At 44.3% G+C, this 27,598-nt stretch overlaps 4 protein-coding genes across 5 annotated transcripts; 1 reads left to right on the top strand and 3 right to left on the bottom strand.

The window, feature by feature from the left end:
• Window positions 1-1,472: 1,472 nt before the first annotated feature.
• Window positions 1,473-8,406, top strand: LOC101062992 (proline-serine-threonine phosphatase-interacting protein 1-like). The gene is made up of 15 exons (XM_011609652.2): window positions 1,473-1,660; window positions 1,926-2,026; window positions 2,337-2,411; window positions 2,697-2,731; window positions 2,828-2,934; window positions 3,723-3,785; window positions 3,853-3,945; window positions 4,075-4,120; window positions 4,347-4,426; window positions 4,651-4,749; window positions 6,637-6,733; window positions 6,898-6,988; window positions 7,097-7,179; window positions 7,629-7,735; window positions 7,847-8,406. Exons 1-15 carry the CDS (start codon window positions 1,628-1,630, stop codon window positions 7,976-7,978), a joined length of 1,242 nt encoding a protein of 413 aa, XP_011607954.1. The 5' UTR covers window positions 1,473-1,627; the 3' UTR covers window positions 7,979-8,406.
• A 36-nt stretch (window positions 8,407-8,442) lies between these two features.
• Window positions 8,443-12,197, bottom strand: LOC101079604 (tetraspanin-3-like). Of its 2 annotated transcripts, XM_003969506.3 has the most exons (7): window positions 11,995-12,193; window positions 11,147-11,338; window positions 10,977-11,051; window positions 10,257-10,358; window positions 9,871-10,023; window positions 9,674-9,757; window positions 8,443-9,391 (listed from the first exon to the last, which is right to left on the bottom strand). In XM_003969506.3, exons 1-7 carry the CDS (start codon window positions 12,076-12,078, stop codon window positions 9,299-9,301), a joined length of 783 nt encoding a protein of 260 aa, XP_003969555.2. In that variant the 5' UTR covers window positions 12,079-12,193; the 3' UTR covers window positions 8,443-9,298. The 2 variants fall into 2 exon arrangements, with proteins under 2 accessions (XP_003969555.2, XP_003969556.2); XM_003969507.3 differs by lacking the exon at window positions 10,977-11,051 and having other exon boundaries at window positions 11,995-12,197.
• An 8,249-nt stretch (window positions 12,198-20,446) lies between these two features.
• Window positions 20,447-21,329, bottom strand: nmbb (neuromedin Bb). Its single transcript, XM_029846183.1, has 3 exons — window positions 21,080-21,329; window positions 20,760-20,926; window positions 20,447-20,694 (listed from the first exon to the last, which is right to left on the bottom strand). Exons 1-3 carry the CDS (start codon window positions 21,243-21,245, stop codon window positions 20,641-20,643), a joined length of 387 nt encoding a protein of 128 aa, XP_029702043.1. The 5' UTR covers window positions 21,246-21,329; the 3' UTR covers window positions 20,447-20,640.
• Window positions 21,330-24,458: 3,129 nt separating this feature from the next.
• sec11a (SEC11 homolog A, signal peptidase complex subunit) lies at window positions 24,459-27,598 on the bottom strand. The gene is made up of 6 exons (XM_003969505.3): window positions 27,401-27,598; window positions 26,971-27,080; window positions 25,911-26,060; window positions 25,630-25,749; window positions 24,941-24,998; window positions 24,459-24,849 (listed from the first exon to the last, which is right to left on the bottom strand). The coding sequence occupies exons 1-6, from the start codon at window positions 27,449-27,451 to the stop codon at window positions 24,799-24,801; spliced, it is 540 nt and encodes a 179-aa protein (XP_003969554.1). The 5' UTR covers window positions 27,452-27,598; the 3' UTR covers window positions 24,459-24,798.

The raw sequence follows: 27,598 nt of genomic DNA, 5'->3' as shown, positions 1-27,598 counted from the left end.
ATACATACATACATACATACATACATACATACATACATACATACATACATACATACATACATACATACATACATACATACATGATCATAAATTGGTTTATGGCTTTCATTTCTCCAAAATATAAGATTTACTCTCATAATTCTAAATTCTGTTCAGATGGAGCTGTTGGTGTGATATAGGTTGTAGATTTTTAGCTTTTAGAAGGCATGTAGAAAAGAGCAATAGAAAGAGGCATATTGATCGGTTCTGTTCCTTGAACGTGTCCTGAGCTGCGTGACACTACAATCCCCCGACATCAGGACATTCACACGTCTTCACACGTCTCGAGTGCTGAGACACAACAGCCTGTTCTCCTCACTTCACTAATCAATAAAAAGCTTTCATGTGCTCATCGTTAGAGCTCCGTGTCTTCCCTGAGAAATGCTCGAGTCACTGATTTGTATTCATCTCCGCTGGATTAGAGATTTTAGATTTGATGTCGACCCTCTGAGCAGAGCTAAGAACTCCTGAGTCGGTGAGGATGAAGGTTGATCGCACAACCGACTGCTCCAAAGGGCGAAGCTTTGCGGAGATCTCTCTCGCCCCCGTGTGGTCATGCTGGAGATTTACGAATCAAATTTGAACGAAAACGGTTTGAATAGATTTGGACCGACCAGATTTGGACTGCAAGTCTATTATTCCGATGTGGTCTGATCCAGACACCCACTAACTAAACTTATAACATATAACAAAAAAAGAAATAACAATAATAATACATTAATCCCATTTTAGGTCTCTTGGACATCTTACCAATGCAACTATGTAAATTTGATGCAACCTTTTAACCTTATAAGTTGTGACCGAACATATATCTAAATAACATTTGATATATTTTTTTGTAGATTGGCAGAAATGTGTAAGGATGTTCAAATTTACTCAGCAAATAAACTTTCACTTCCAGTAGTACTCAATGCTTTGCTGTTGTCACATGATTACCAGTAAGACTGCAAACATGAGGGTGAACATTATTCATAACAAAACACCAACAATGCACAACTCCAAATTTATATAAATATTATCTAAAGATATGCTGGCTGTATGAGTATTCATCTGCCATATCTGCTGTCAATAGTTCAATAGTTTTAATAGAAAAAAATATTCAGGAAGGAAGAGGAGACACATGTTAATCTAAGAGGAGGAGTCTGAGTGTGGAAGGAGACCGGTGAGGGAGGTCTCCACAACACTGATGACCACTCTAAAAGAGTCAAAGTTGTAGGGTGAGAAATTAAACTAAACCTTCACTAGAGGTTAGAGGATATTATCTTGTTCATTATTATCATTATTAAAAAGGATCCATTCAATAAGATCTGTGTATTTGTTAAATAAAAATGATATCTAAAAAAGGCCTTGCAGAAAGACCTGCAGAGTTGGGGGGGACTGACAAAGAGGCTGCCGGCTTCACATGTGGCCTCATGTGTTGAGTGACATCAGGAGACCTGCTCTCTTCCTCATCCGGGTGTGAGAGCCACACTGAAGCAGGCCAAGCAACCACGCTCACTCGAGACTTTATGTTGCTTTGTGTGATCAGAGTTGGGCAGCGGAGAGTCATCGTGAAAACTGGGTCGAGCTGAAAGAAGGAAGAAGTGGGATGACAGCGTTGCTGTTTAAAGACAGTTTCTGGGTGAGTTAATCTGGAATTTTACTTCTTAGAGTTTCTGATGAGAGGCTGAGCGTCAGACCTGGATCTGAAGGCGAATTAATAACAACATAAAAAGACAGATACTTGTTATGACATGGGAGACTATTTGTGTTATATTACATAGATGATTTAGAACAATATAGCACATTTACAACTTTTTTTTTTCTACTTCTGCATTTTTATCACAGAGCATTCAGGGTTGACGTAGGGCTGTGTTGCAATAATGGTTGATTTTGTTATAACACAGGGGTCAGATTTTACCTGCCATGCTGGCTACGAAGCTGTGATCCAAAGGTTACGTGATGGGAGGCAAATGTGCAAAGATGTGGAAGAGCTTTTAAAGATGAGGTAACACAAACAAACCAGCGTATGAGACACCTTTATAAGTCCTTTGTAGATTTTGAACAGGCTCCTACAGAACATTCATTTGATCTGATGAACACAGATCTAGAAAGAATAATTATCTGGAGAGATCAAAGTCTGAGAAGAATGGAGCACTTGGACAAGATACCTACCCACTTCCTGATAATGACAGAACAAATGTTCCCATCCGTATCAGCCTTGTGAAAAGGGTTGTTAGTTAAGAGGAATTTTTAACAGGTCCATTTTCAAATCAATCCCTAAAACAAGCTTTGGCTGCTCTGTTGTTGTTGTGCAGGGCTCTGGCAGAGGAGAAATATGGAAAGGAGCTGCTTACTGTTGCCTGCAAAGCAGGAGGACAGACAGAAGTCAGGTAGAGAGAACAGTGGGTAAAAGCCAATGTCATGATGTGCCTATATGGAAGGTGTAGGTCAAATACATGTATGACACATTCTAGTGGGAGAAACGGACCCAGGTAAGCAGGAGGTCATTACCTGTAGCTCTGCTCTGCTGATATCAGACAACCTTCACAGTCACAAGTTCAGGATGTTCACTCACCAGCAGCTTCACTGTGACCGCGTGTGTGTGGAAACCTTCAGAAAGAGGCCCAGTTCAGACTGGTTGTATTTTAATTCTGCTGTTCTTCTCCATGTTTTAGTACTTTGAGAGCATCTTTTGAGCAATTAAGGGCACGTAAGTCAACCAGAGTTCTAATGAGACACTGCTGCTGTTGCTGTTGCTGCTGTTGTCCAAACCAGGAGTGATTCATTTTACTACTTTTGGCTGCAGAACTCGAGAACATCGGGAACTTTCACATCCAGCTATCTGACACACTGAAAGAGGAGGTGAAAAAGATCGAGGTGTTCAGAGAGCGTCAGAAAGAGCAGAGGAAGAAGGTAGCATTAGATTTGGCTTGACCACCGACATGACTGTGATGGCTGTGGGAAAAACTGGCTCCTGCTCTTCCTGATGGTTGCGGAGGTGCAGCTACATTATATTGCCAAAAGCATTCAGTCACCCGTCCAGATTATTGAGTTCAGGTGTTCCACTCACATTATTATTATTATTATTATTATTAATAATAATAATTTTATTATTATTATTATTGTAGTAGTAGCTGCTGAGAAAATCTTGGAGCTGCAGCACACCAAGGAATTCTGGACAACTGAATGCTCCTAACTTTATAGGAACAATTTGGGAATGGCCCCTTCTCTTCCAACATGACTGCGCACCAGTGCAACAGGCAGCATCCATGAAGCCCTGGATGAGAGAGTTTGTGGGAGTTAAGTTCTTCCACTCATGGAAGAACTTAACTAGCCTGCAGTGGAGTCCTGAGCTCCACCTTTAGGATGAATTAGAGCAGACAAAGTGGGCCAGAGCTCCTCATCCAACATCTGTGCCTGACCTTCCATAAACACTCCTAAACCTTGTGGAATGATTTGCCAGGACAGTTGAAGCTGTTATAGCTGCAAAGGGTTTGATCAACATCACATTAACCCCTATGGATTAAGAATGTCACTCAAGTTAATGCGTGCCTGAAGGCAGGCGAACGAATACTTTTGGCAACATAGCGTATTAGACAATTATTCCTAAGAAAGAGGTCACATTTCATGGTCAGAACTGCTCACTGCTGAAGGAAGCTTTGTCCCTGCATGTTCTTTCTGCTTCTTGTTCCTTCTCACAGTTCCAAAGCATCATGGAGAAGATTCACAGGAAAAAGTTGTCTTTGCACAAAAAGGCCATGGAGGTAACAAACAGCAGGCACATGCAGTTGTTGGGGTCCATCCTCACTAAAATCTGCTGTTTGGTCATAGTCGAAGAAGAATTACCAGCTGAGGTGTAAAGATGTCAGTGAGGTGGAACGTGCGGCTCAGAAGACGGACCTCACCACCAAAAACTCAGACAAGGTGCAGCAAGTACATGGGCCCCCTTCCCCAGACTGTTGCCTTTCAGATGCTGAAGCTGTCATCAAGAACATTCTGGGGTGATTCCGTCATGTGTGGAGGGTCAGAACTCAACATACATCTGTATTACAGATCCGACATCGGGCCAAACAGTGCAGACAGTATGCTAATGAAGCAGGTTGGTCTCATCGTTCATTTGGGAGGGAAAACCTTGTGAGCAACCAGCAATAATACCCAGCACATGTGTAATTTTATAAATAGATAAAAGATTGTTTAGAAAATTTCAAGCATTTGGAGTTTGGAGCCTACAGACATAATCAGCCATTAAACTGACCTATCCAGCAAAGAAGATAAGGACAAGTTGGTCTGAGGGGATCTGATCTGTATGAGCTTTATTTTTACAGAGAAGCTGCACTCAGCCACCATTGGTGACCTAGAAGGTATCCGGCAGGATTGGGAGGAAACCCACAAAAGCACATGTGAGGTAGTGTAGAATTGGTGCGCACTACATCTAAATTTATTCACAACACAGTCACCTTAGCTGCTAACCACATCCCCTTCAGTTTTTTTTATATTTTCACTTGCTAAAAATAAGAGCCCAGCCAGTAGAATGATGCATAATAGCATGTTTTCACCTAAAAGAGCCCTGCTGACCTTTAGAATACTGCACAGGGCTTCAGAGAGCCAACAAGTTGTCATGTTTGTCAGGTCTTCCAGCAGCTGGAGGCAGATCGCATTGCCATGCTGCGGTGTGCTCTCTGGGACCACTGCAACCATCTTTCTGTGCAGTGTGTCAAAGATGACCAGGTCAGCTGCATTTCTTTTTCTGTTCTTTCCTTTGTGCAGACTCTGACAATCTCTCTCTCTCACACACACACACACACACACACACACACACACACACACACACACACACACACACACACACACACACACTTTACCATTGTAGATATGTCAGTGATGGATTGTCAGAGAGGTAACAATGTAAAAGATGTAATACATTAATATAATTGCGAGAACAGCTGATTATGCAACTCCTAAGATGTCAAATTCACCTCAGCTGAGTTTTCAAAAACAGAATTTCAACATCTGAGTGGGTGCCATAAGCAGTGCACCTGGCCCAGCTCTCTATATAGCGTCTATAGTGCGAGTAGTGTGATTCCAAACACAGCCCATGTAAAAGCATTTGGTATCTGGTAGAACAAAACCCCAACTGGATCTTGGGCCTCGACAACTGGGTTCAGAGACCTCTGACTTAACAGTTTAGTGTGTAAAGTCTACACAATATCTAAAATCCAGATACAAATAAAGCAGTGCGATGAAGCTCACGCTTCTCTGATTCACAAATGTACAATAAAGCAGCAGCGGAGTACATTCACCATGTAATCACGGCCTGAACATTGACAACTAGTTATGCTCCATATCTTATTTTAGATTTCTATTCAAACACACGAGTACGGTGTTCATTTAGTCAAAAAAGAGGTTAAGTTTCCACAGAATTCACATCTGCTCATTTCAAAAGATCAACTCCTTTAAAGCTCCAGAAAGTAAAGAGGAAAAAAGCACGTTTGACCTCAGATTTTCAAAGGTATCGGTATAAAAAGCGTTATTCAATTTTAAAACATTGTTAAATAAAAGGAGACCAAAATAGTATTTCTTTTACATTCACTAATATTTAGTTCCATTTAAATCAGGGTTATCCAAACCAACGCGTTCAACTAACGCGAAATGTCATTAATGTGCGTTAAGGCTGACAGCAGTGTGGCAGGACGAGGAAAGACTCAGACTGAGCAGATGGTTTAAACGTCTTTATTCCACATCCACCAGACAATACAGAATGGCGCTTCGAACAGTGCATCTAATCAAGGGCTAACCACGCCCATCACCCCATGCATCACCTGGGTGTGAAATACACCCCTATGTGTCCGCCACAGCAGTACTTTAAATATTGGAGTTTCTCCACTTCATCCATTTAAAAAGGTAAAAGAAGAGGAAATAAAAGAAAAAAGAGAAAAGTAAAATAAAGAAACGCGATCAAATCTTATGACCTTACCTTTACTTGTAATTGACGTGCGTGTGGTTTTCTTCTACGGTGGTTGAACATCGGCTACAAGAACCTATGGGCTCACAGCGCCTCCTGACGGTCAGACAGAATAGTGCCGTGCGCTATGCTCCTCTTCACTGCGGTTTTATTTATGTCTGCTCAATAACACTACATATACTGCTCAACAGCACTACATGTTATGCACACAAAGTAAATGTATTAGCCAGACTACAGAAAGTCGGGGAGTAATTAAAGTGTGTGAAAACATGACGTTAGTGACAATCAACAAACAGTCATATATCAATCGCATGTGAAGGATTGCGCAATCCGAGATGAGGCCAGTAGCTGCTTCTCTCTGAATCACTTTTTAAACAGAAAGAACCACAACCATGACCCCCATGTATCCCTGAATGAATTAATGTGCACATTTGACTCTACAACACAGAAGATGTATATTTTAACATTAGCCTTTACAGATATTATGTAGGATGTATATTTTAACATTAGCCTTTACAGATATTATGTAGTAGCTAGTATGTACAGTTGATCCACAGAAACCGATGTGTCAACACTTTCTTTCAAATGTAGGTAATAGTTGGCTATGCCACTTTTTTTTAAAATTAAGTTATTGCTTTTGTTTGAAAAAAAAGTCTTATGAGGAAGTGCGAAAAGAACTGGAAAAGTGCGACATCGTCACAGACCTCAACTGTTTCATTAGGATGAAGAGCACAGGAACAAAACCTCCAGGTGAGCTTGAATACTTTATTTTAGAGAGGTCGCTCAACACTTTAAATGAAAGAGTGAAGTGGATAGAGACACTAACCCTCAGAATTTCTTTTGTAGTCAGCATGCATTTGAAAAGCAACAGCTCATCTCAGTTCTGCAATAAGCCACTTCCTGTTCCTCCACAGACCCTGTGTTGTTTGAGAGCTACAACAGGACCAAGAGGTCCACGAAGGACAACCAGCAGACTGCCTCTGCAGATGGGGATGACCTCACAAGGTTTGAAACAGTCCACGTTTGCAGGGCTGCTCTTAAAGTTCAGCCTCCCATTAGAAAATAGGAGTGTAACATAGAAACACTGTTCAACAATTCCAATCAATTGCTCAGGAGTTCTGATCATCTAGCTCCCAAATCAGTGAATGCCAGCACGGACACTCTTCAGCTCTCCGAATCAGCCTCTCGTAAAGACAGTAAGTTTTAGATTTACTTGTGTTGTACTGGATGAAATTAGGCGCCGTCAGTCATCGTGCTGCTGCAGCTGTTGCCACTGCATCTGCTGCTTCATAAATATTACATTTAAGAATAATAGTGTTTTATTTTTCTGCTATGGAAGGTCATAACCCTATGGATACTTGGGTCAGAGGTGCATACATGGCAAAACCTACACAGCCACAAAGTGTTTTCATGTGTTTCAAGTTCTTTCCTCTCATTTTATAAACCACTTGAACACAAGCAAAATGTGTTGCACTGTCTTAACTGTCATGTTACTTTTGTAATAGACATTTACAACAGACTGCACTGGACTACTTCATGCACTGAAATAAAATGTAGCGCTGTTCTTTTTGAAACTGCATTATGTGTATTAAAAGCTGCTAGAGATATTGTTTTCAAGGAATAACCCATTTCTCTTTCCTTTTAGCTGGGGGCTCAGTTGGAGGTTATGCACCACTCTGCTTTGGAAGATCACTGACCAGCGTCTCAGCTGATGAAAGTGGCTACATTGTTCTTTTTGAATACATGGCACAGGTAATCACCAAACCTTTTTCACCACATCATTCATTTGTACATTCTGACAGTAGTGATGGCATTTGTGTTTCAATGATCCAAGCAGATCTCTTCTGTTCTCATCTCTCTCAGGAGCTTGATGAGCTGTCAGTCAGCAGAGGAGAACATGTCCAAGTGTTGGAGCGTGGGGAAGATGGCTGGTGGATGGTGGAAAAGGAGGGGATGACAGGACTGGTGCCTGGAAATTACCTGGGAAAAATGTAATCCATGTTTCTCAAACCTGTGTTTAAAATCTGAGCTTCTACAAATGATGGCAGAGATTTAATATTTCACACATTGACCTGTGGAGTAAATAATTCATTAGGAAAACTTAATAAAGCAACTCCAGCCCATATCATTTCATTTTGAGAACTGTTAAAACTATGCAAACTAAACTTAAACAAGGTGCTTTAAATTTGCTTCCATGGACAAATGTCAATAGTTCGTCACCAAATGGCTCAAGTCTCATCGTCATCACATCACAGAATACTTTTTGATATATTGAACAGATTTTTTGTAGGTGAAGGGGAGCTGGACACAGTGTTGATTTGTATTTTGGCCTATTGTGCAAAAATGATCATCTACTTCTGTCTGATAACTGTTGTGTTAAATCTGATCAGGACACCAGTCACAATAAAATTTCTCCGACTCTGTAATGTGTACTCAGGTACAAGCACAAGATTTAAGCCCATTCGACACTTTTATTTGTCTCCTCTTAGTTCTAAAGGCTATGTACAATATTTCTTGTCTTGACACTAAATTACTCAACATCTAAAAAATTCACTGAAATATAGAAAAGTGATTCAGGTATATGTCTGGCAGACCAACAAAGGATTCCCATTAACAGGATCTACAGCTACCAGGGATCTCAACTAACACTGAAATTAATATTAAGACTGGAGACACTAAAGTTTCAGTCAAAAGTGACAAACTGGCAATGCTGCACTAACATGCACACCAAAAAGGAAGTTCATTATTCACAAACTCAATATTATCAAAACACAGCTTTGAAAGTTTCAAAGCTACTGGGGGACAAAAATAAAGGACAATAATAGATTGATCAAAGCTATGTTGAAGGATTATTGTACAGATTCTTTGCAGCATTTTCATGGAGACATATCTCCAAATGTGAGATCGATATTGGGAGTGTTGATGAAACCAAACAGGTTTCATGTGTGACATTTCATGATGTCACATTTGTGCTAAACTCTGAGTCTTATTAAGAGAGTTTGTGCCCAAATGCACAGAAACTCAAAATAATAAAAACATCATCCTGATTAGTGCTGATAAGCCATCTACTAATTTAGCTTGCCATCTACTAATTTTAGCGAAAATTTCCATGTAAAAAAGAACATTGAAAGTAACATTAATTATGAAGCATGACAATAAATAACAGATTTCCCCTTAAAGCCCCCTCCACCCAAACCCACATCAGCAGTACTTGTTGTTGTCGGGTGTGTGCAGAGTGTCCGAGCTGATACAACTACAGCACAAATCTACGGTGGACTTGTCCAGAGAAGCTGCCTTCGGATGGCTGGGCCTCTTTCACGCATAGCTATTGGTTGTGACCAGCAGCTCGTATGCCGGGTCGTGAGTCCTCCTGCACAGCACCACGCAGGCGCAGAGCATGCCCAGCATCTGATTGGGGAGAAAACTGCTGTCATTTGGGCTGTGGTGCAGTTCCATACAGGCATCAAGAAGAACAGTTACAGAGATAGAAAAGGCTGAATTATCATTTGTCAGCTGAGATCATGAGAGATCATGAGATCTCATGAGACGTTGTGCTTCACACTAGTTCTGCTTGAAAGAAATTCAGTGTTCATCACAGCTTCTAATTCCTTTTATAGACATATGAAGTGAAGACACTGTGATTCCCTATTTTGCTTTATAATCATGGAACCTCCTACTCCTCCTCCTCACCTGTACAGATGCAAAGGTGAGGGCAGCCCATATGACATACATCATGATCTCCTTTAACTTCTTCACAACTAGAGCTTCACAACCCTGTGCCAGGAAGCATATGAATCAAAAGTAACACATGTTACTGACAAAACAAAACACATGAATGTCAGAGCAGTGCTCTGACAAGTTCTGTGGTTTAGTCAACCTGTTTGTACCTCTTGGTAGAGCTCAGATGGTCGCGTGAGAACACCAGTACAGTTACCGATGCTGGGCTGACAGCAGCTGACTGGGACACTGTTGTTCTTGGACTCCCCAAACCAGCGTGTGTTTCTCCAGTCAGAGTAGTTGTGAATGCCGCAGCAGTGCAGCTGAAAAGGAAAAATGCAACAGAATATCTGCAGTCAGGCTGTTAAAACAATTGTTTGACATCAGTTTTACAATCAAGAGACGATACGTGAAGCAGGTCAAACAGGAAGGGAAAAAAAGGTCTGTGAATCTGATTTGCTGTAGTCTCACAGTAAGACATTTCATAGTCTGACAGTGTCCTTTCAGTCAATTTAAAGAACATTTATTTTGTTTCATCTCTTTCTTTGCCTCTTACCTGCCTCTGGACATAGTCAATGGCACGGCTGGGAGCGTCGCTGTTGGTGCCGTTGTATTCACTGTAAACCTTCTGAATGGAGTGATTGACTTCATCTTCAACCTGTAACAAGACCAGCAGGTGGGATTCTTCCTGTACTTTCCTATAAGTCTTAAAACAACTTGCTTTCATGCATTTAAGTGAAATGTCATACTGTCACTAAATGCAAATGCTGAAAACAAGTGTTCATGTATGAAATATTGCCACCCTAGTAACCATTTACTCATTTTGTATATGGGAGAGCACAAAACTCTGCCAAGCTGCTCATTTCACTACATATTGGGACTTACACCCATAATATAGTGAGAGAGAGGGGTGTGTGTGCATGTGTGTGTGTGCAGTAGTGATTCAAGGTTACATAACATAGTAAGTTGCTTTCTAAGCAAAGCAGCTTACCTTTGATCTTTGCAAGGTGAAAGTCCCTCCACAATCTCAAACATGCCCGAAATTGAATGTCTTCCTTGGCCTGTTATTAATTTTTCTAAAAAATTCTTTGAAATCCCTTCATAGCTTGGGAGTTGTTTTAATGACTTCCATTGCAGAGTTTATAAAGGCAAAATCAAAAGGTATTCAAAATACACACCCTGAAATTACACTGTAAACCTTTATTGTTGATGCTCAACTGCTACTCTTGGAGATATAAGGTATTTAACAATATCTGACAAAAATTCATGTGCTTACCTTTGCCCTATATGTGTAACCGAGCACCACCACCACACATTCTGTTAAAAATACCAGCAGGAGAATGGCTGCAAACTGGACAAAATAACAAAGCTGTTCAGCACTGAGACTAAAGTTGACCTTTCCTACCACTGCATTGTGTTGATGATGTGCTAATGATGCCCACTCACTGTTGCCAGACCACAGGAGCTTTCACGGATTGTGGCGCAGCATCCAATCAGACCGATGATGAAGAGAAGCGTCCCAACTGCTATTATAATGACAGCAGGGATCAGAGTGTACACATCTTCAAAGAAGTGATCGTAGTCGTCATATGTGATGAACACATAGGCTCCAATATAGCATAAGATTCCAGCTGCCGCCTGCAGACACAACAGCCACGTAAGTCAGAGAGCTCTTCAAAAGTCAGTTATACATTCATATAGAGGACATATTTTCAGGCCACCTTGGGACCCTGCAAGGGAAAAGTGGTAGAAAATGGAAGGATTAATTTACCCCCTTTACTGTTATTTGCCCTAGCTAAAAACTCGGTTTCCTACTGATAAACTAAACTAGTTAGGATTTTTTTAAACCACTTTATTTTTTACTAATTATTTTGCTGTACTTTCATTGAAAGACTTAAATCGATATAAAACTTTTCGTCTTTCCTTCATTCACATCCCATCGTACAAAAGCATGCACGCTTTCTTTTACGTTTGGCCACTTCATACTGACCATATTTTGCATTCTTAAATGATGCAGCTAAAACCGCAGCAGCTTCACTACCTGCTGCAGCAGCAACATGACGTCATAGGTACAAGTTGTGAGTGGCACTATTCGGTCAGATTGTTTTCCTTTCCAGAGCCCCCATTAGGAAGTGGCCCCATGTTTTAAACAAAGTCAACCCTAGAAGCGCCTCTAAATCGCTGATCGGTAGACTGCACATTTTTTGCGGAGTTTGCTAGCTTGCTAACGCTAATGCTCTTTCTTGGCGTCACCGGGATGCTGCACATTGTATTCACATCTGTCGACTACTTACCCAAAATATGAGATTGAGAAAAACCAGAACGGTTTTGGAGGATGTAATTCCACACTGCCCCATGGTACTGCGAGCCTTAGACATAACTAACACTATAAACCCACAATTGCACCTGCGAGACCCTTGTGATAATAAAATGGCTTCGGCGGCCCAGCTGTGCGGATCCCTGCACGTTCGAGCAATCGAATGTTTGCAAGCCAGTCACGTGGGCAGATCCCGAAGTCCTCCAAAACAAAGCGGCCGATTGAGGCCTGAAACGGTTCCACAGATCTTTGTTGTGTTCTAGAGTGTTACATAATACACACGATACGGTCCACAGTTTTCTTTTATTATGAAAAATAATTTTCATTCAGAGTCCAACGTTTAATTGATTTACATAGATTTTTCTAGACGTTTTATGATGTTTTCTAAATCAGTCACAGTAGTAGCAGCTTCTTAACAGAGCCAGAAAGTAAACAGATGTTTTCATTTCAATCCACAAACCTAAAAGTCTATACACTCATATGAGAAATTACGTTTCAAGCCGGATGGGGGCAGTGCAACACAGCAGTGCAACTTGTTAATTACAAGTTTGGATCAGAACATAATATACATGTAGCCCCCACATATGAAGGGACGCATGCAGTATTGATTTCTCCATGTTAAATGACTGCATTACAGCCTGGGCTTTATTGAGTTTGCTACATTTGTCTCTGTCACCGTGGTAACCACTTATAAACACAACAATATACATCCACACTGAATTATGCATCAAGGTACAAAGCGAGTCATTATGTATGTCATGACATATGCACAGAAATCTTTACCTCTGGTTCAATATGTGCTCGGATTTATGAAAGTGTGCTCAAGGCTACCTGTGCTTGGATGCCCGGCTGCTCCAGTAACGACGCATGTTGTGCTGAAGCTCATGAGTGAGCTGAAAACTGCAGCCATGTTTGGACAATTGAAACTTCGGCTGATTTCCTTCCTTACATCTGCTGCCTGTGGGAAACATCTCAGCAGCAGCTCACATACACCAACATGTTGGGACCTGCACCATGAATCCAGGAGATAATTGACATGAAGAGTCTCTCTATATTCTCTATATTCCAATCTTTATTGTCACACCGGGTGGTGTTTATTCACTTTGGGGAGCACTTTTCTGCAGTTTCGAGCGCTGATTCACTGTCTTTGGTGAGGTTGTTTGGTGACCACGGTCGCCATGCCCGTCATGGCAGCGGCGCCGGGAGCCTCCGCTTTTGAAAAACTCACCCGCAGACACGGCGTCAAACTCTCTCCACCGACCGGTGTGTCCGTGTAGGAGTGCGCGCTGGCTGTGGGGGACAGTGTGGGGCACGAAGTGTGAAGTCCGCGTCCAGAATGAGTAAAATGGTGGTGGTGTTTGTGGACAACACGGACAAAGCCGATCAGCTGGTGGCGACGGGGGTGGTAATGGTGAACTGACGCCGGTGCTTCCCCTGTCGAACGTAAGAAGGTGGTGGTGTCCAACGTCCCTCCGTTTTTTAAGAATGACATGTTGCGGGAGCTCAGCAGGCACGGGCGCATAGTGTCCCCGATGAGGCTAATTCCTCTCGGGACCAAGTCCCCACTGCTGAGGCATGTCGTGTCATTTAGACGGCAAGTATCCATGGTCCTGAACAATAATGTGGAGGAGCTCCGGCTGAGTCTTCGTTTCAGGGTGGATGATTTCGATTATACTGTGTTTGTCACCACCGACTCCGACACAACACCGACAAAAATGTCTGTGTTGTGGGGAGGAGGGCCACCTGATCCGGTCGTGCCCGTCAGTGCAGCGCCGCGCGCGCACGACGGGCACAGCGAGCCCGCGCAGGGTGATACAGGTAATATCACGCCTACGGGCAAAACAAACACAGGGTCACTGGGACACACACAGGGCACAATGGCAGGCACGACCGTGGAGGCGGAAGAGCCAGCAGGGCTGCAGGGAGACCACCTGGAGCTGGGGAGTGAGTGTACCACCAGGGAGCGGGTGGAGCAGACGGCCATAAGAGTGGCTGAGACTGTCCTAGAGATGGAGGATGCTGTCGTGGAGGAGAACGGCCTCAATGTGTCGATCAAAAGAAAGAACACAGATACAAAGGCAAAAAAATGATAGGATAAAGAAACTGTCCACCGAAGAACAGGTGTCTCCTGCTTTTGGGCCGGCGGTGGACGCACCTGGCCTGCAGGACGGGCAGGTCATGGTAAGGTCGCAACACGCAACCTCCCCACCACAGCACACACAGGTTATAATTGACTCACCTCACACACACAACTCACTGGACACACACAACTCACAGAACGCACAAAGCACCCCAATGGACACACAAAGTGCACAAAACGCTTTGTTAGATACACAGGAAAGCAACGTTTCACAGGACATGCAGGAGACCTTTAATGATAGTGATGACTTTCAGGTGGAGACACATCATCATTATTCTCTCTCAAAGATTAGGCCTTTCCTCAAGAACACAAAGGGGATGAGGTCTGTACAGGCAGGGGACTACTTCCCGGACCTCCAGCTATTTCAGGAGTCCGTCAGGCACCTCATGAGGGCTGGGAGCCTCGGCGAGCCCTCTTTTACTGACCAGGAGATATACCGCCTCAAAAAACTGCTGCAGAAGGTTCGGTCTCGTCTTGAGGGCGCCGACTAGGCCTCACACGTTCCCTCTGTGTTGACATGCAGCCTCATCATGGCAGATATCAGGGTAGGAACTCTGAACATTAATGGTGCTCGGGAGGACACAAAAAGAGCTGAGCGTGACCTTTCTTCAGGAGACCCACAGCACCCAATGGGCCAGATTCACCAATATGTTCTTAAGAATCTTCTTAGATTCTTTCTTAAGTTGTTCTTAAGAAGTTCCTTAAGAAAACCCTACGTCTGATTCACCAACGCGTTCGTAAACCCCAGAATTGTTCGCAGCTGTGTTCTTAGATTGATGAATGCCATCTGTTCGTAAGTTGAAAGCGCGTGCCAGGTGAGTCTAATTAACATATGATTAGCATAAGTCACCGCCCACCAATGCCCATAAAAGGAACTGCAGCAGGACCCTGTAGACAGAGCAAAAAGCAGCAAAATGCCCAAAGCGAAATGCCCAAAGCTTGCCTCTCCACGCCTGATTTCTGACGCCGTGTTGAACAATCAAGAAAGGATGGCTAACATGCTTGATAAAATTGCCTCAACCCTGATGACTATAGCCAACACGCTTAAAGAAATCAACGAGAATGTAAAAAGAATAAAAACGTGTAAAAGCTGTGCTCTGAAACCGGTCTCTCTTATTTTTTCTTTTTGAAGTGAATCAAGACTGTTAGACTAAAACGTGAACCGCGTGCCTGCAGTCTGGCCCCATCATTGCGTCAGGACGCACATCCTCAAGGGGTTGTGGCTCTGTGTCCAAACACATCCAGCGCCCCTTTAAAATGCCGATGGTGCGTTCAATGGTGGAGCGACTGCGCGCATGCATCTGATTGAATAAAATTTCCTGTGGAGTCTGAGGGTTGGTCAGTGGTGTCAACAACCAGGGAGCCAGGGCATATCCTCGATCCCCTAATAAAATAAATCAAGATAAAATCAAATAAAAAGACAGTTTTGGCATGGTTTCCAATTTGGTTGATTAAAGTTAAGTCATTGGCACATTTACGTAATTTTAAAATTCTCCGTGAATCACCAAAAATAGGAAATAAATAAATATGACATAATTATCATTGTAATATTGAATTTTATTGAACTCCACAAGAGAAGAAAACACAACCATGCCAACATGTCGGCACTGAAATGTGCGTAAGAGTACTCCTGAGTGTTCGTAGGATTTGTTCTTACCTACGCATAAATCCAGGATAAGAAGAAATTGGTGAATGCCACAATCTTCGTAAAATGTTCGTAAGTGGGACTTAAGAACAAATTTGTTCGTAAGAACGTTTCGTGAATCTGGCCCAATGAGCCTGACTGGAGAAGGGAGTGGGCAGGGCAGCTTTTTCTTAGCCATAGGAGCAGCAACAGTGGGGGGGTGGGGATCCTTTTCTCCAGAGACTTTGTACCTCTCTCCTCGGCTGTAGAGGAACCTGCACCAGGTAGATTGTTAAAAATAACCGCTGTCTTTGAAAATGTTAAGCTTGTTTTTGTGAATGTGTATGCTCCCACTGCTGGGTTGGACAGGCTGCTTTTGTTAAATGAGATAGAGAAGGTTGTCGCAGGTTGTAACAACAATGAGTTTCTGTTCCTGGGCGGAGATTTTAATTGCACGGAGAACCCCCTGCTGGACAGAAACCACCCGGAACCTCATCTGCCATCCAAAAGCACCCTCACAAAGCTGGTGCAGGCTCGTGAGTTGTGTGATGTGTGGCGGTATTTCCATCCGGGTCAGAGTCAAATCACCTGGACCCACTCCAGGGGGAACCAGCTCTCTCTGGCCAGGTTGGATCATTTCTATTTCTTTAGGCACCATATAAATATAGTTACAAGGGTGTTTTATCAGCCCGGTTGGTCTCTCTGATCACTCTCTCTTAAGTTGTGTTGTTCATATACGGAATGCAAAGTGTGCAAGTGCATATTGGCACTTTAACACCCACCTGTTGCAGGATAACATTTTTAAGGAAGCCTTCAGAACCCTGTGGAGCAATTTTCAAATGACAAAACACAGCTACAGCTCCATCCAGCAGTGGTGGGATGTTGGGAAGGTCCATATCAAACAGTTTTGTCTGCAGTACACCCTCAATGCCAGCAGGGACGTGGCCAGGTCCATGAGAGACCTGGAGAGAGAAGCAGTGGAGCTCCAACTTTTGGCAGAATCCACAGGAAAAAGAGAGCATATTCAGCTTCTCAAGTCTCAAGTCTCAGGGCGCTCTGGTTCGCTCAAGATTCCAGCACATCGCCCAGATGGATGCCCCCTCTCACTTTTTCTTTGGCCTGGAACGGAAGAATGGCCAAAGGAGGATGATACACTCCCTGAGGGCCAACAATGGACAGGTGCTCGAGGACCCTATCGAGATTCGCCAGCGGGCAGTGACATATTACCGGGATCTTTACAGGACGGAATGCCGGGGAGGGTCTGGGGTGGAGCGTTTCTTCCTGAATGGTCTACCCCAGGTAGGTGAGGACAGTAACAGGGAGCTGGATGCTCCTCTGTCCGCGGAGGAACTGACAACGGTGTTGCATGGCCTGGCTGGTGTGAAAGTCCCAGGCATTGATGGGCTTCCAGCGGAGTTTTACAAGGCCTTCTGGCCTGTTCTCAGCGACTACTTGCTGTGCGTCCTCAGGGACAGTCTGAGCCAAGGTCGGCTGCCACTGAGCTGCAGGAGAGCTGTCCTCGCCCTCCTCCCAAAAAAAGGGGACCTACAGGACGTAAAGAACTGGCGCCCAGTGTCCTTGCTATGCACCGACTACAAGCTGCTGTCCAAGGTGTTGGCAACTCGGCTGAGAAAGGTGATGGAGAGGGTGATTCATGAGGATCAGACGTACTGTGTGCCCAGCAGGTTGATCTCTGACAACATAGCTTTAATTCGAGACATTTTGGACCTCTCTGGTTCATTGGATCGTGGGCTTGGTCTGATTTCTCTGGACCAAGAAAAGGCTTTTGACAGGGTTGAACACCAGTCCCTGTGGCGGACGCTGCAGGCCTTTGGATTTAGCCCAAGTTTCACAACCAGGATCCAGGCTTTGTACTGTGGCATTGAGAGTGTGCTGAAGATCAACTGTGGCCTGAGTGCTCCTTTTGCTGTCCGGAGGGGGATCAGGCAGGGCTGCTCAATGTCAGGGATGCTCTATGCCCTGTCTATTGAGCCCCTCCTCCGCAGGCTGAGAGCAGAGCTATCGGGTTTCACCATTCCAGGTTGTCTGAGGCGTTATGTTGTGTCTGCCTACGCCAATGACATCATTGTTTTCATCAACGGTCAGAACGACATTACTAACCTTTGTGAAACTGTTAATAGTTTTAACAAACTGTCATCGGCGAAGGTTAATTGGGCCAAAAGTGAAGCCCTAGCGGTGGGAGAACGGTGTAAGCAGCTAACATTACCGGGGGGCCTCTCTTGGAGGGCAGGGGGGTTGAGGTACTTGGGCATCCACCTTGGTGATGAAGCCTTTATGACAAAGAATTGGGAGGGGGTTTTAGAAAAAGTTGAGGGGAGGCTGAAGAGATGGAGATGGCTTCTTCCAAGGATGTCTTTCAAAGGCCGAGTCCTAGTCATTAATAATCTAGTGTCATCCATGCTGTGGCACCGCCTGGCATGTGTGGACCCCCCCCCCCAAACCTCCTGTCCAGGATACAGGCGGTTATGGTGGATTTCTTCTGGGACCATCTGCACTGGATACCACAGAGTGTCCTTTTTCTGCCGAGGGAGGAGGGAGGACTTGGCTTGGTCCACCTGGAGAGCAGAGGAGCGACTTTCAGGCTCCAGTTTGTCCAAAGGCTGCTGTGTGGTCCATCAGATCTGGTCTGGAGACCTGTGGCTCAAGCCGTGCTGAGGCGATGTGGTGGAATGGGGTTGGCAGCAACCCTATTTCTAATGGACCTAACAGGGGTCAGACTGGATGAACTCCCAGGGTTTTACAACGGACTTTTTAAGGTATGGAAGTTGTTTACACAGGGGAGGCGGTCCGCCTGCAACTCCACTGTTTGGCTTCTGGAGGAGCCGGTGGTCTATGGGGCCCGTTTCAGGTGTGAGGCAGGACTGCAACTGGCCCAGAAAATGCGTGAGGTATTCACACTGAGGCAGTTGGTGAATGTGTGTGGCCCCCGGTTGGACAATGCAACAGCACTGGCTCGACACACAGGCGTGAGGTCAGTGAGGGTCCTGAACCAGATGCTGGGAGGATGGAGACACCAACTGGCGGCCAGTGAGCTGGAGCTGGTGAGCGAGTTCTGTAAAGGACGGAAACCAACCAATCATAATGACCCCTTTCCAGAAATGAGGCTAACGCCTGTGCTGGGGGATGTTCCTGGCTTGCAACCACTCTTGAGAAATGTGCAGCCCGTCGATTTAAGCTCCTCGGCGGGGAAGCTTATGTACAGCACACTGGTCAAGGTCCTAAACCAACGCAGCTTGGCAGGTCGCGTCGATACCAAATGGAGGACGCAACTGGCCCTCACAGAGACTCAGAGGCCAGAGTGGAGGGCCCTGTACAAACCACCTCTAACGTGGAGGGGCGGGGATCTACAATGGAGAATCCTTCACGAGGCCATCGCAGTCAACGGGTTCTTATCGCACATCAACCCAAACATCAGTGCCGAGTGTCCCTTCTGTGACCAGAGGGAGACCGTGTTCCACTGTTTCTCCGAGTGTGATCGCCTCTCTGTGCTGTTCCTGCTGCTAAATCAGATTTTCTCCCTGCTTGGTGAAACTTTCTCACAAACCTGGGTTTCAGATACCACAAGAGAAGGAAAGCTAAGTGCCAGTTGCTGAATTTCTTCATAGGTCAGGCGAAACTAGCCATCTACATGAGCAGGAGGAACAAGATAGACGGGTCCTTGGACTGTAACCTTCAGACCATCTTCGCTCGGATGGTCAAAGCTCGGATAAAAATGGACTTTAATTTTTACCGAGCAACGAACAATATTGAAGAGTTTAAGAGCACATGGTGCCTAAATGATGGACTATGTCTGGTGGTGGGGGAGGAACTGGTCTTTGGAGGCCTCCTCAACTGAGTGTCGTTTTCTTTTTTTTCCTTGTTACTCAGATCATGTTCTTGGTTTTTGTAATGTCAAATTAAATTGAGTTTTAAAAAATTAAAATCAAATCTCTCTCTCTCACTCACTCACTCACTCACTCACTCACTCACTCACTCACTCACTCACTCACTCACTCACTCACTCACTCACTCACACACACACACACACACATATGGACCGCCGCAGAGTTTTGGACAGATGTGATGCCCCTCTGACCCATTCAGTTCTTGCTCAGCATCTTCAGCATTCTCCCATCTGAGCTTGGTCCTGCTCAAGGTTTCTTCCTGTTAAATTGATTTTGTGTTTCTGTGAAGATTGAAGGATGGTGTGAAGTGTTTATATCCCGGTATGAGTTAAGCATCAAACTCAGTCTGGGTTTACTGATTTTTAGCTCACATGAGCTCCTGTGTGAAGCTATTCAAACATGCGACCACCTTCCTCTCAGCCCTTGCTGCACCCTCCCACTGCTGTCAGACATCAGGAAAGGTGTTGTGGGAGGATTATTCAAATAGTCTTCAAAAACACCAGCCCAAGGTGAAGAACGTACCTGCTCACGTCACCGTCCTCAAAGACCATGAAGGCAGAAGTCTGAACCATAAAATCGATTTCATGTCCACATAGCTGGAAAATGGGATTTATATAAGTTGCCTATGTTTGAACTTATATAAGGTTATTGCGAGAAAAATGGCCGGTGGGAAAAGGAAAGACACAATAGTTAGTGTTTTTGTTTCAAACTGCTGAAACGAGAGTGAAAACGTCAATTTAATTTATCACCCAAAGTCAGAACAGTGCAAATAATTAGTTTTATTTCAAATAAATAACTTGACATAAGTCATCAAACAAATAAAAGTCAGTACATTTATGACCAGTGGCGCATGTAGACGTGGCAGAAGGTTACAATCATGACCATTAAACTCACTGGAACCAAACCCAACCGAAGCGAGACGACCTGGTACCGGTCCTGATGCGGTGGCGCTCATCATTTTCTGCTTTGAAAGTAGCTTTCTAAAATCTTCAACAGCAAGTCCGCCTCCTGAAACAACAGCTCAGAGGATGACTTTGAACCGTTCCAGCAGGTGGAAAGAGGCGGCAGCTCACCTGGTTTTTGGCGCCACTGTCTCGTGTCTCCACCTGCTCTCGGAGCGCCACGCGCAGGAACTCGTGCAGAAGCTCCGCGGGCGCGCTCTGCTCCGCCGGCGCATCAGCGGCCTGGGGAGGGGGCAGCAGTGGGGAGTCCTTCACGCTCTTCTTGCCCATGAAATGTCCTGAGGAAAAGAGAAATAATCCATACACTGAAATGAAGGTCGGTTTGGCTCTGCCTAAAAGCATTGAGCATTAAAATGACATAAAAGCATCCAATTGAATTAAACAGGTGACCCGACGCAAGCATTAACGACAGATTTGTTCATTATTCTTACCTGTAGCCCAAAGATTGCCTCTTGGATTGACTTTGATTTTAGCCACTTTATTCCTGAGCTCAGTTAGGTCAAAACTGACCGCAGCGGTAAAATAAAGGAAGGAGAAAAGAAGCAGAGAAGTAAAGACGCCGCACTGGCAGACTGCGCTCGGCGCGAAGCCTCTCATCTCCGCGCGTATCGGTCAACTGTCCTCAGGGCGCCGCGTCGTGGACTGCGCAGACGCTTTTATAGCCCCCGGGAACGGGGAGGGCCCCCTTAATGTGGCATGTGGACACTTTTTATACACGCTCAAATGCGCGAAACGGAATGTTTGAGAATATTTTGCTGGTCAGAAGCAGTTTTAAGAAGAGCATCTTTAACCCACTATTAGACGTAATTTTTTGCAGACGTGTACACGGTTTTCCTTTTTATCAGTATTTTATTCATTTCAAACACATCCACAATTTAAACAATTCTGATACATCGTCACGGTTAAATGAGGCCTCACCGACAAGAAATTTCACGCTACCAGTGAAACCAAAATGTGTGAGCACATTAGTTTGTTGGCCACTGCTCCCTCCCCACCCCAACGATCTTCCTTCAGCATGGACAGCATGATATTTGGCCGCCTGCTGCTATGATTGCCAGCAGTCTTCTGAGGACAGAAGAACCTGCTGCTTCTCTCTGCTCATTTCGACCTGATAAGAATGGCGGCCTCCTTGATTCCCCAGGACGCCAAAGTTGCGCGTTTGGCTAGAAGCTGCAGCTTGGCCTGTTCTTTTTCTAACGTTTGGTATTCATGCTCGCACAATTCTGAGTCTTTCCTCAGCTGAATCTCACAGAATCAATCATACTTGATCATTAGAGGTTTTTCAGCATTAATGGTTTGTTTGTTGCTCTGCTGTAAACAATGTAACTCACCATCTACTTGATTTCTTTATGGAATTAAGATTTCCTTATTTCAATCATTTTTGCTGTTATGTTACACTATGGCTGAAAAAGCTACAAATAAGCTCAAGGTATTCATTCGTTCGTTTTCTCCTGCTTTTCCAGGTCCGGGTCGCGTGGGCAGCAGCTTCAGCAGGGATGCCCAGACAGCCCTCTCCCCGGCCACTTTCATCAGTTCCTCCGGGGGGACCCCCAGCCGCTCCCAAGCCAGACGAGAGATGTAATCCCTCCACCTAGTCCTGGGCCGGCCACGAAGCCTCCTCCCGTACATGCACAGGTGTCCTGAAGGCATCCTGGCCAGATGCCCGAGCCACCCCAACTGACTCCGCTCAATGTGGAGAAGCAGCGGTTCTTCCTCGAGCTCCTCCCAGATGTCCGAGCTTCTCACCCTATCTCTAAGGTTGAGCCCGGCCACCCTGTGGAGGAAACTCATTTCGGCTGCTTGTATCCACGATCTCGTTCTTTCGGTCATCACCTAACGTTGATGACAGCCATAGGTGAGGATTGGGACGTAGATCAACGGGTAAATCGAAAGCTTCGCCTTCTGGCTCAGCTCCTTCTTCACCATGACAGATCGGTTAAGCGCCCGCATCACTGCTGACGCCGTTCCGATCCACCTGTCGTTCTCCCGTTCCATCCTACCCTCACTCGTGAACAAGATCCCGAGATACTTGAACTCCTCCACCTGAGGCAGACCTCCTCCCCGACCCGGAGAAGGCACTCTACCTTTTTCCGAGCGAGGACCATGGACTCTGACTTGGAGGTGCTGATCCGCATCCCTGCTGCTTCACACTCGGTCGCAAACCGCCCCAGCATGTGTTGGAGGTCCCTGCCCAATGGTGCCAGAAGAACTACGTCATCCGCAAAAAGCAGCGACGAGATCTTCCGCTCACCGAACTCGGCACCCTCCACTCCCCGGCTGCGCCTAGAAATTCTGTCCATAAAAGTTATGAACAGAACCAGTGACAAAGGGAATCCCTGGCGGAGTCCAATCCTCACTGGGAACGAGTCCGCCTTACAACCGGCTATCCGGACCAAGCTCCTGCTCCTTCGGTACAGGGACTGGACGGCCCTTATCAAGGGACCACCCACCCCATACTCTCGGAGCACCCCCCCACAGGATGCTCCTGGGGACCCGGTCATAGGCCTTTTCCATGTCCACAAAGCACATGTGGACTGGTTGGACAAACTCCCAACTCCCCTGAAGCACCCCGGTCTGCCAGTCCAAGGGCACTGCCCCCGATGTCCACGCAATGTTGCAGAGGCGTGTCAACCAGGACAGCCCTACAACATCCAGAGCCTTAAGATACCATGGGCGGATCTCATCCGCTCCCGGAGCTCCGCCACCAGGCAGCTGTTTCACTACCTCGGCAACTTCCGCTCCTGAAATTGGATGGTGCACTTCCTGGTTTCCCAACTGTGGATGCGTGTTGGTAGGATTGAGGAGCTCCTGGAAGCATTCCTTCCACTGCTGCATAATTGCCCCAGGAGACGCCAGCAGCTCCCAACACACACCTAGCACGGTGTGAGCAAGTTGCCGCCTGCCGCCCCTAAGGCGCCGGACAGTTTGCCAGAATCTTCTCGATGCCGACCGAAAGTCTTCCTTCATAGCCTCACCGAACTCCTTCCACGTGAGACTGATCCATGTGTGATTAGATGGGACGCCTCAGCCAGATTCAGTCCATGTACCATGTTGGGTCTTGTGAAACCATTCTTTGTCTGACCCTTCACCTAGGACCAATCTGCCTTAGGAGACCCTACCAGGGGCAAACTGCCCCGGACAGCATTGCTCCCAGGCTCCTTAGGGTACACAAACTCCTCCACCATAATAAGGTGATGGTTGACGGAGGAGACGATAAGGTGATGGTTCACAGTGGACAGCTCAAGCTGTCAAGGTCAAATAAAGTCCGTAGAAGAAAAAAAAGGAGTACGAGTTTAAATTCAAATGATCTAAAGTACTTTGGTATAGGCTCTTAGTGAGACTGATCCATGTGTGATTTGATGGGATGCCTCAGCCAGATTCAGTAAGAGTTTAAGGACACTTAAACGTGCTCAAAAGCAATAATGAAGTCCGCTGGTGTGGAGAAGCAGCTTGTGTCACCTTCCAACCTATAAAATATGTATATTTTTGTGGCATTTGACAGGAAATTTCTGACCTCACAATCCTCCTGCAAGGTCAAGGGACAGCTGGCATTGGATTGACAACTCAAAATAACTTCAATAGAATTGAATGAAATATCCAGGAAAAGTTTAAAACAGGTCAAGGAAAAAAATTACCTACCTACTGGTCTATCTACCTACCTGTTTGTCTATCTAGCTATCTGTCTATCTATCTATCCATCTCAGCTTTGTGAGGGAGGTCTGAGCTCTGCAAGTACTTTTTTTCTAGTTTTGGATGAGCAACAATCTTCATTTGACAGACACCATTAAAATCAAAAGACTTGAATCAGTCTATAGTGGATGATAACCAGGCTTCATATTTAATATTATTTATATTCCATTGTGATAAAATATGTAACGCATCTCTTTTGTCAGGACAATAGTTTGAGAGGGAAAGAAAAAAAACACATGGAATGCTGTTTCAGAATCTGAGCTTTACAAAGCAAGATTGATTTCAAACTAAATCTAATTGTGTTCCTCCACAAAAATATTTTAAAGCTTTGATTCTTTTAAAAGCAAACACCCTATCCAACATGTCTACAAAATCAAACAGATGGTAGAAAAAGCCAGTTGAGTTGAAACCTAAAGGAATTCTGTCTAAGAGTTTCTGGACTTCCCAAAGTCTGGCAGCCTCACTCCCGATGGACCAACACAAAGAGACCGAGCATGAAGAGAACGGCATACTGTGGAATAAAAACAGGACAAATTTACAAGTATGTTGAATATGTTAATGTTTAAGAGCAACTGAATGGGCTACGAGCTTGAACAACTTACCTTGAGTTTGGGGTAATCGTTCATGAGAATGGTGACAATTCCGATGTAGGGAACAAACCTGAAGAAGTTAAAAAGCTTGTCAACAACATTATCTACACATAATATGACACTTTGGAAAAGCTCAGTGTGTCTTTAATGCACACAGGTTATACAATATTAAGTCAAAAATATAAACCATTAGTAGCAGCAAAAAGAAACTGCAACTTATGTCAATAAAATTCAGTTAAAACATATTTGTACACATATATTTTGTAACATATATTTTTAGATAGTCCCTGGAACTGAGATTGAGATTAAAAAAATATATTAAGCCAATTTTTCTCTTAAAACATGCAATTTCATGGCTGATGGCTAACATTAGCCTCCGTGCTCACCAATCATATCTGGGCAGAACATTAAAATGAGTGGCTCCCATATGTCCCATAAATCATGTTACACTTGGAAGGCAGTCTGCCTTTACATTAACAGTGATGGTGCTCTGGCCAAAAACAAAAACTGTGGTCTTCCCGACAAGCTCTGCTATCACTTACAGTAAGTCTCAGCCCATTCGGGATATATTAAGTTGAACACCTATAGCATGATTTAACTTATAAAGTGTTGAATGTAAACCTTACCTGCAGAATATAGGACACTATTTTGCCGAGATAAGATGTATGTTTTATAGTTATTTTGGGCAGTTCTTTACTCACCCCCTCGCTCGTCCCACAACATCTTTCTTCTCCAGCCAGTGTTGACCCTGTTTGTACAGTCCTCTGTCATCCACTGCATTATTGTCTCCTTTGGTCAAGAACTTAATATCCCCATTTTCCCTGCAGACATAGTATTAGCTGGTAAACTAGCTGGTAATTGCACATGCTACACATCACATTAAAAAAAAACAATCCAAAACTCTTTATGACAATTTAACACCATGAGTGACATCCTTAAATAAGCAGATGTTGACATTATGAAAATGTGTTTCCTGTCATACTTTTCGTGGATCTTTAGTACACGGTGTACTATTGGGATCTCCCTGCCTTCTATTCTGAAGACAACGATCTCTCCGACTCTGATGGGATCCTCTACCCGATTGGTTAAAAAGAGCAGATCTCCTCTGTGGAAAGCTGGCTCCATACTGCCGCTGTAATGATATGTGCATGTACATATCATCAAAACGGGGTGCTGTCATCTATAACTTTTAAAATAATGTAACAACACTGCTACATAAATCACAAAGATTATCGACAGCAGACGTGTGTAAAAATATGACACATGCTGGAGTTTGGCTGAGATTAAAAACATCAGGTCAGCACAGAGAATTTATTATTTGTAATACATAAAATGACATTATGATCAAACCAAATACATTTTCCAGTGACTTCACTGAATGATCACCACACAATAAACATTCAGCTGTGACAACAATAGAATAATCAATGTCCGCAGCTGATCAGCAGTATATTGTGTGTACCTGGTTACTGTGGGCAACACATCACTGATTTAAACTCTGTTATTATATGTAATAGCTAAATACTACTTCTCTGTCTTTTTTTTTTACTTTAGTCACCTAAGTTATTTTGAGCTGATGAAGAACTGATGAAATTCCTTCCTCCATCTGCCAAAAGTAAAGAAGAAATGTGTCTTATACAGCAGCATCACAAGGTTCTTCAGTTAAACTTTGAAAAAAATCTATTTTATTATAGAACCGAACAGGATAAAACTGATTAGTGCTGACTATGGTAATCTTTATGGCACGTTGATGACAAAAGATAAATATGTGCAGCTGGCACTAAAACGCTTGTCAAATTTATCTTAGTTGTTAATTTTTGAGAACGATCTCATCTGAATCTAACCGATGAGTATCATCCACATTTCAAATATGTTCTGACACACTGATAACCACTGTATTACCACATCCCATTTGATCTGTTTTATTGCACGTTCAAAGGAAAAAATCCAGTCCAGCAGCTAGGTTATATGATGTGTAAAACGGGGAAAGTTACAACGATTCTAGCCAGATTAATCCGAATTGTGATAAACCACCAACTCACCTGAGAACAACAACAATTGGACTTTCACTTCCAGTCACAACCATAAGTCCCTTCCAGATCATTAGCGCGGAGGAGACAATCATGCCAAAATTCAGCACCTGGTAATAGAGCTACAGACAGAGATATTTTGTGAAATAACCTGTTCCACGTTCAAAGGAATCGGGATTGTTAAAGCTTAGACTTCATAGGAGACAAAGAACTCGTGGTCACGTAGCTTTCAAAACCAAGAAAAAGCTAGTATTTCCCTGGATATTTAATTTACATTAGCTTTTACGTGTATTTCTGTCTCGTATAACAGACCAAATGTCAAAAATGTCATTTATGGGATAGGACTCAAACGAGTGGCAAGTTCCTACACGTCTAACCGCAGATAGCGGCTAACGTTAGCGCTGAGCTCGTACAAAGAAGGAGCAGCAAAGTGAGTACTTACCTGCCGCTTATTCATGCGACGAACATCGTCAAGAAAGTCTAAAGATAACATCCCTGCAAACGCGATTCTGTGCAAAGGCCACCCAATTCACAATCAAATGTGTAAAGTAACGAGCATATGGATGCACAGAGCGAGCAACATCCAAATCTTCCGGGTGCGCTACACCGGAAGTCCCGCCTTTCCGGTTGAGGTGTCGTT

This window comes from Takifugu rubripes, chromosome 13 (assembly GCF_901000725.2).
Source record: "Takifugu rubripes chromosome 13, fTakRub1.2, whole genome shotgun sequence".
In the NCBI taxonomy this organism is placed as follows: Eukaryota; Metazoa; Chordata; class Actinopteri; order Tetraodontiformes; family Tetraodontidae; genus Takifugu; species Takifugu rubripes.
Note: the sequence above shows the minus strand (reverse complement) of the source record. Positions and strands in the feature narration are given on the sequence as shown.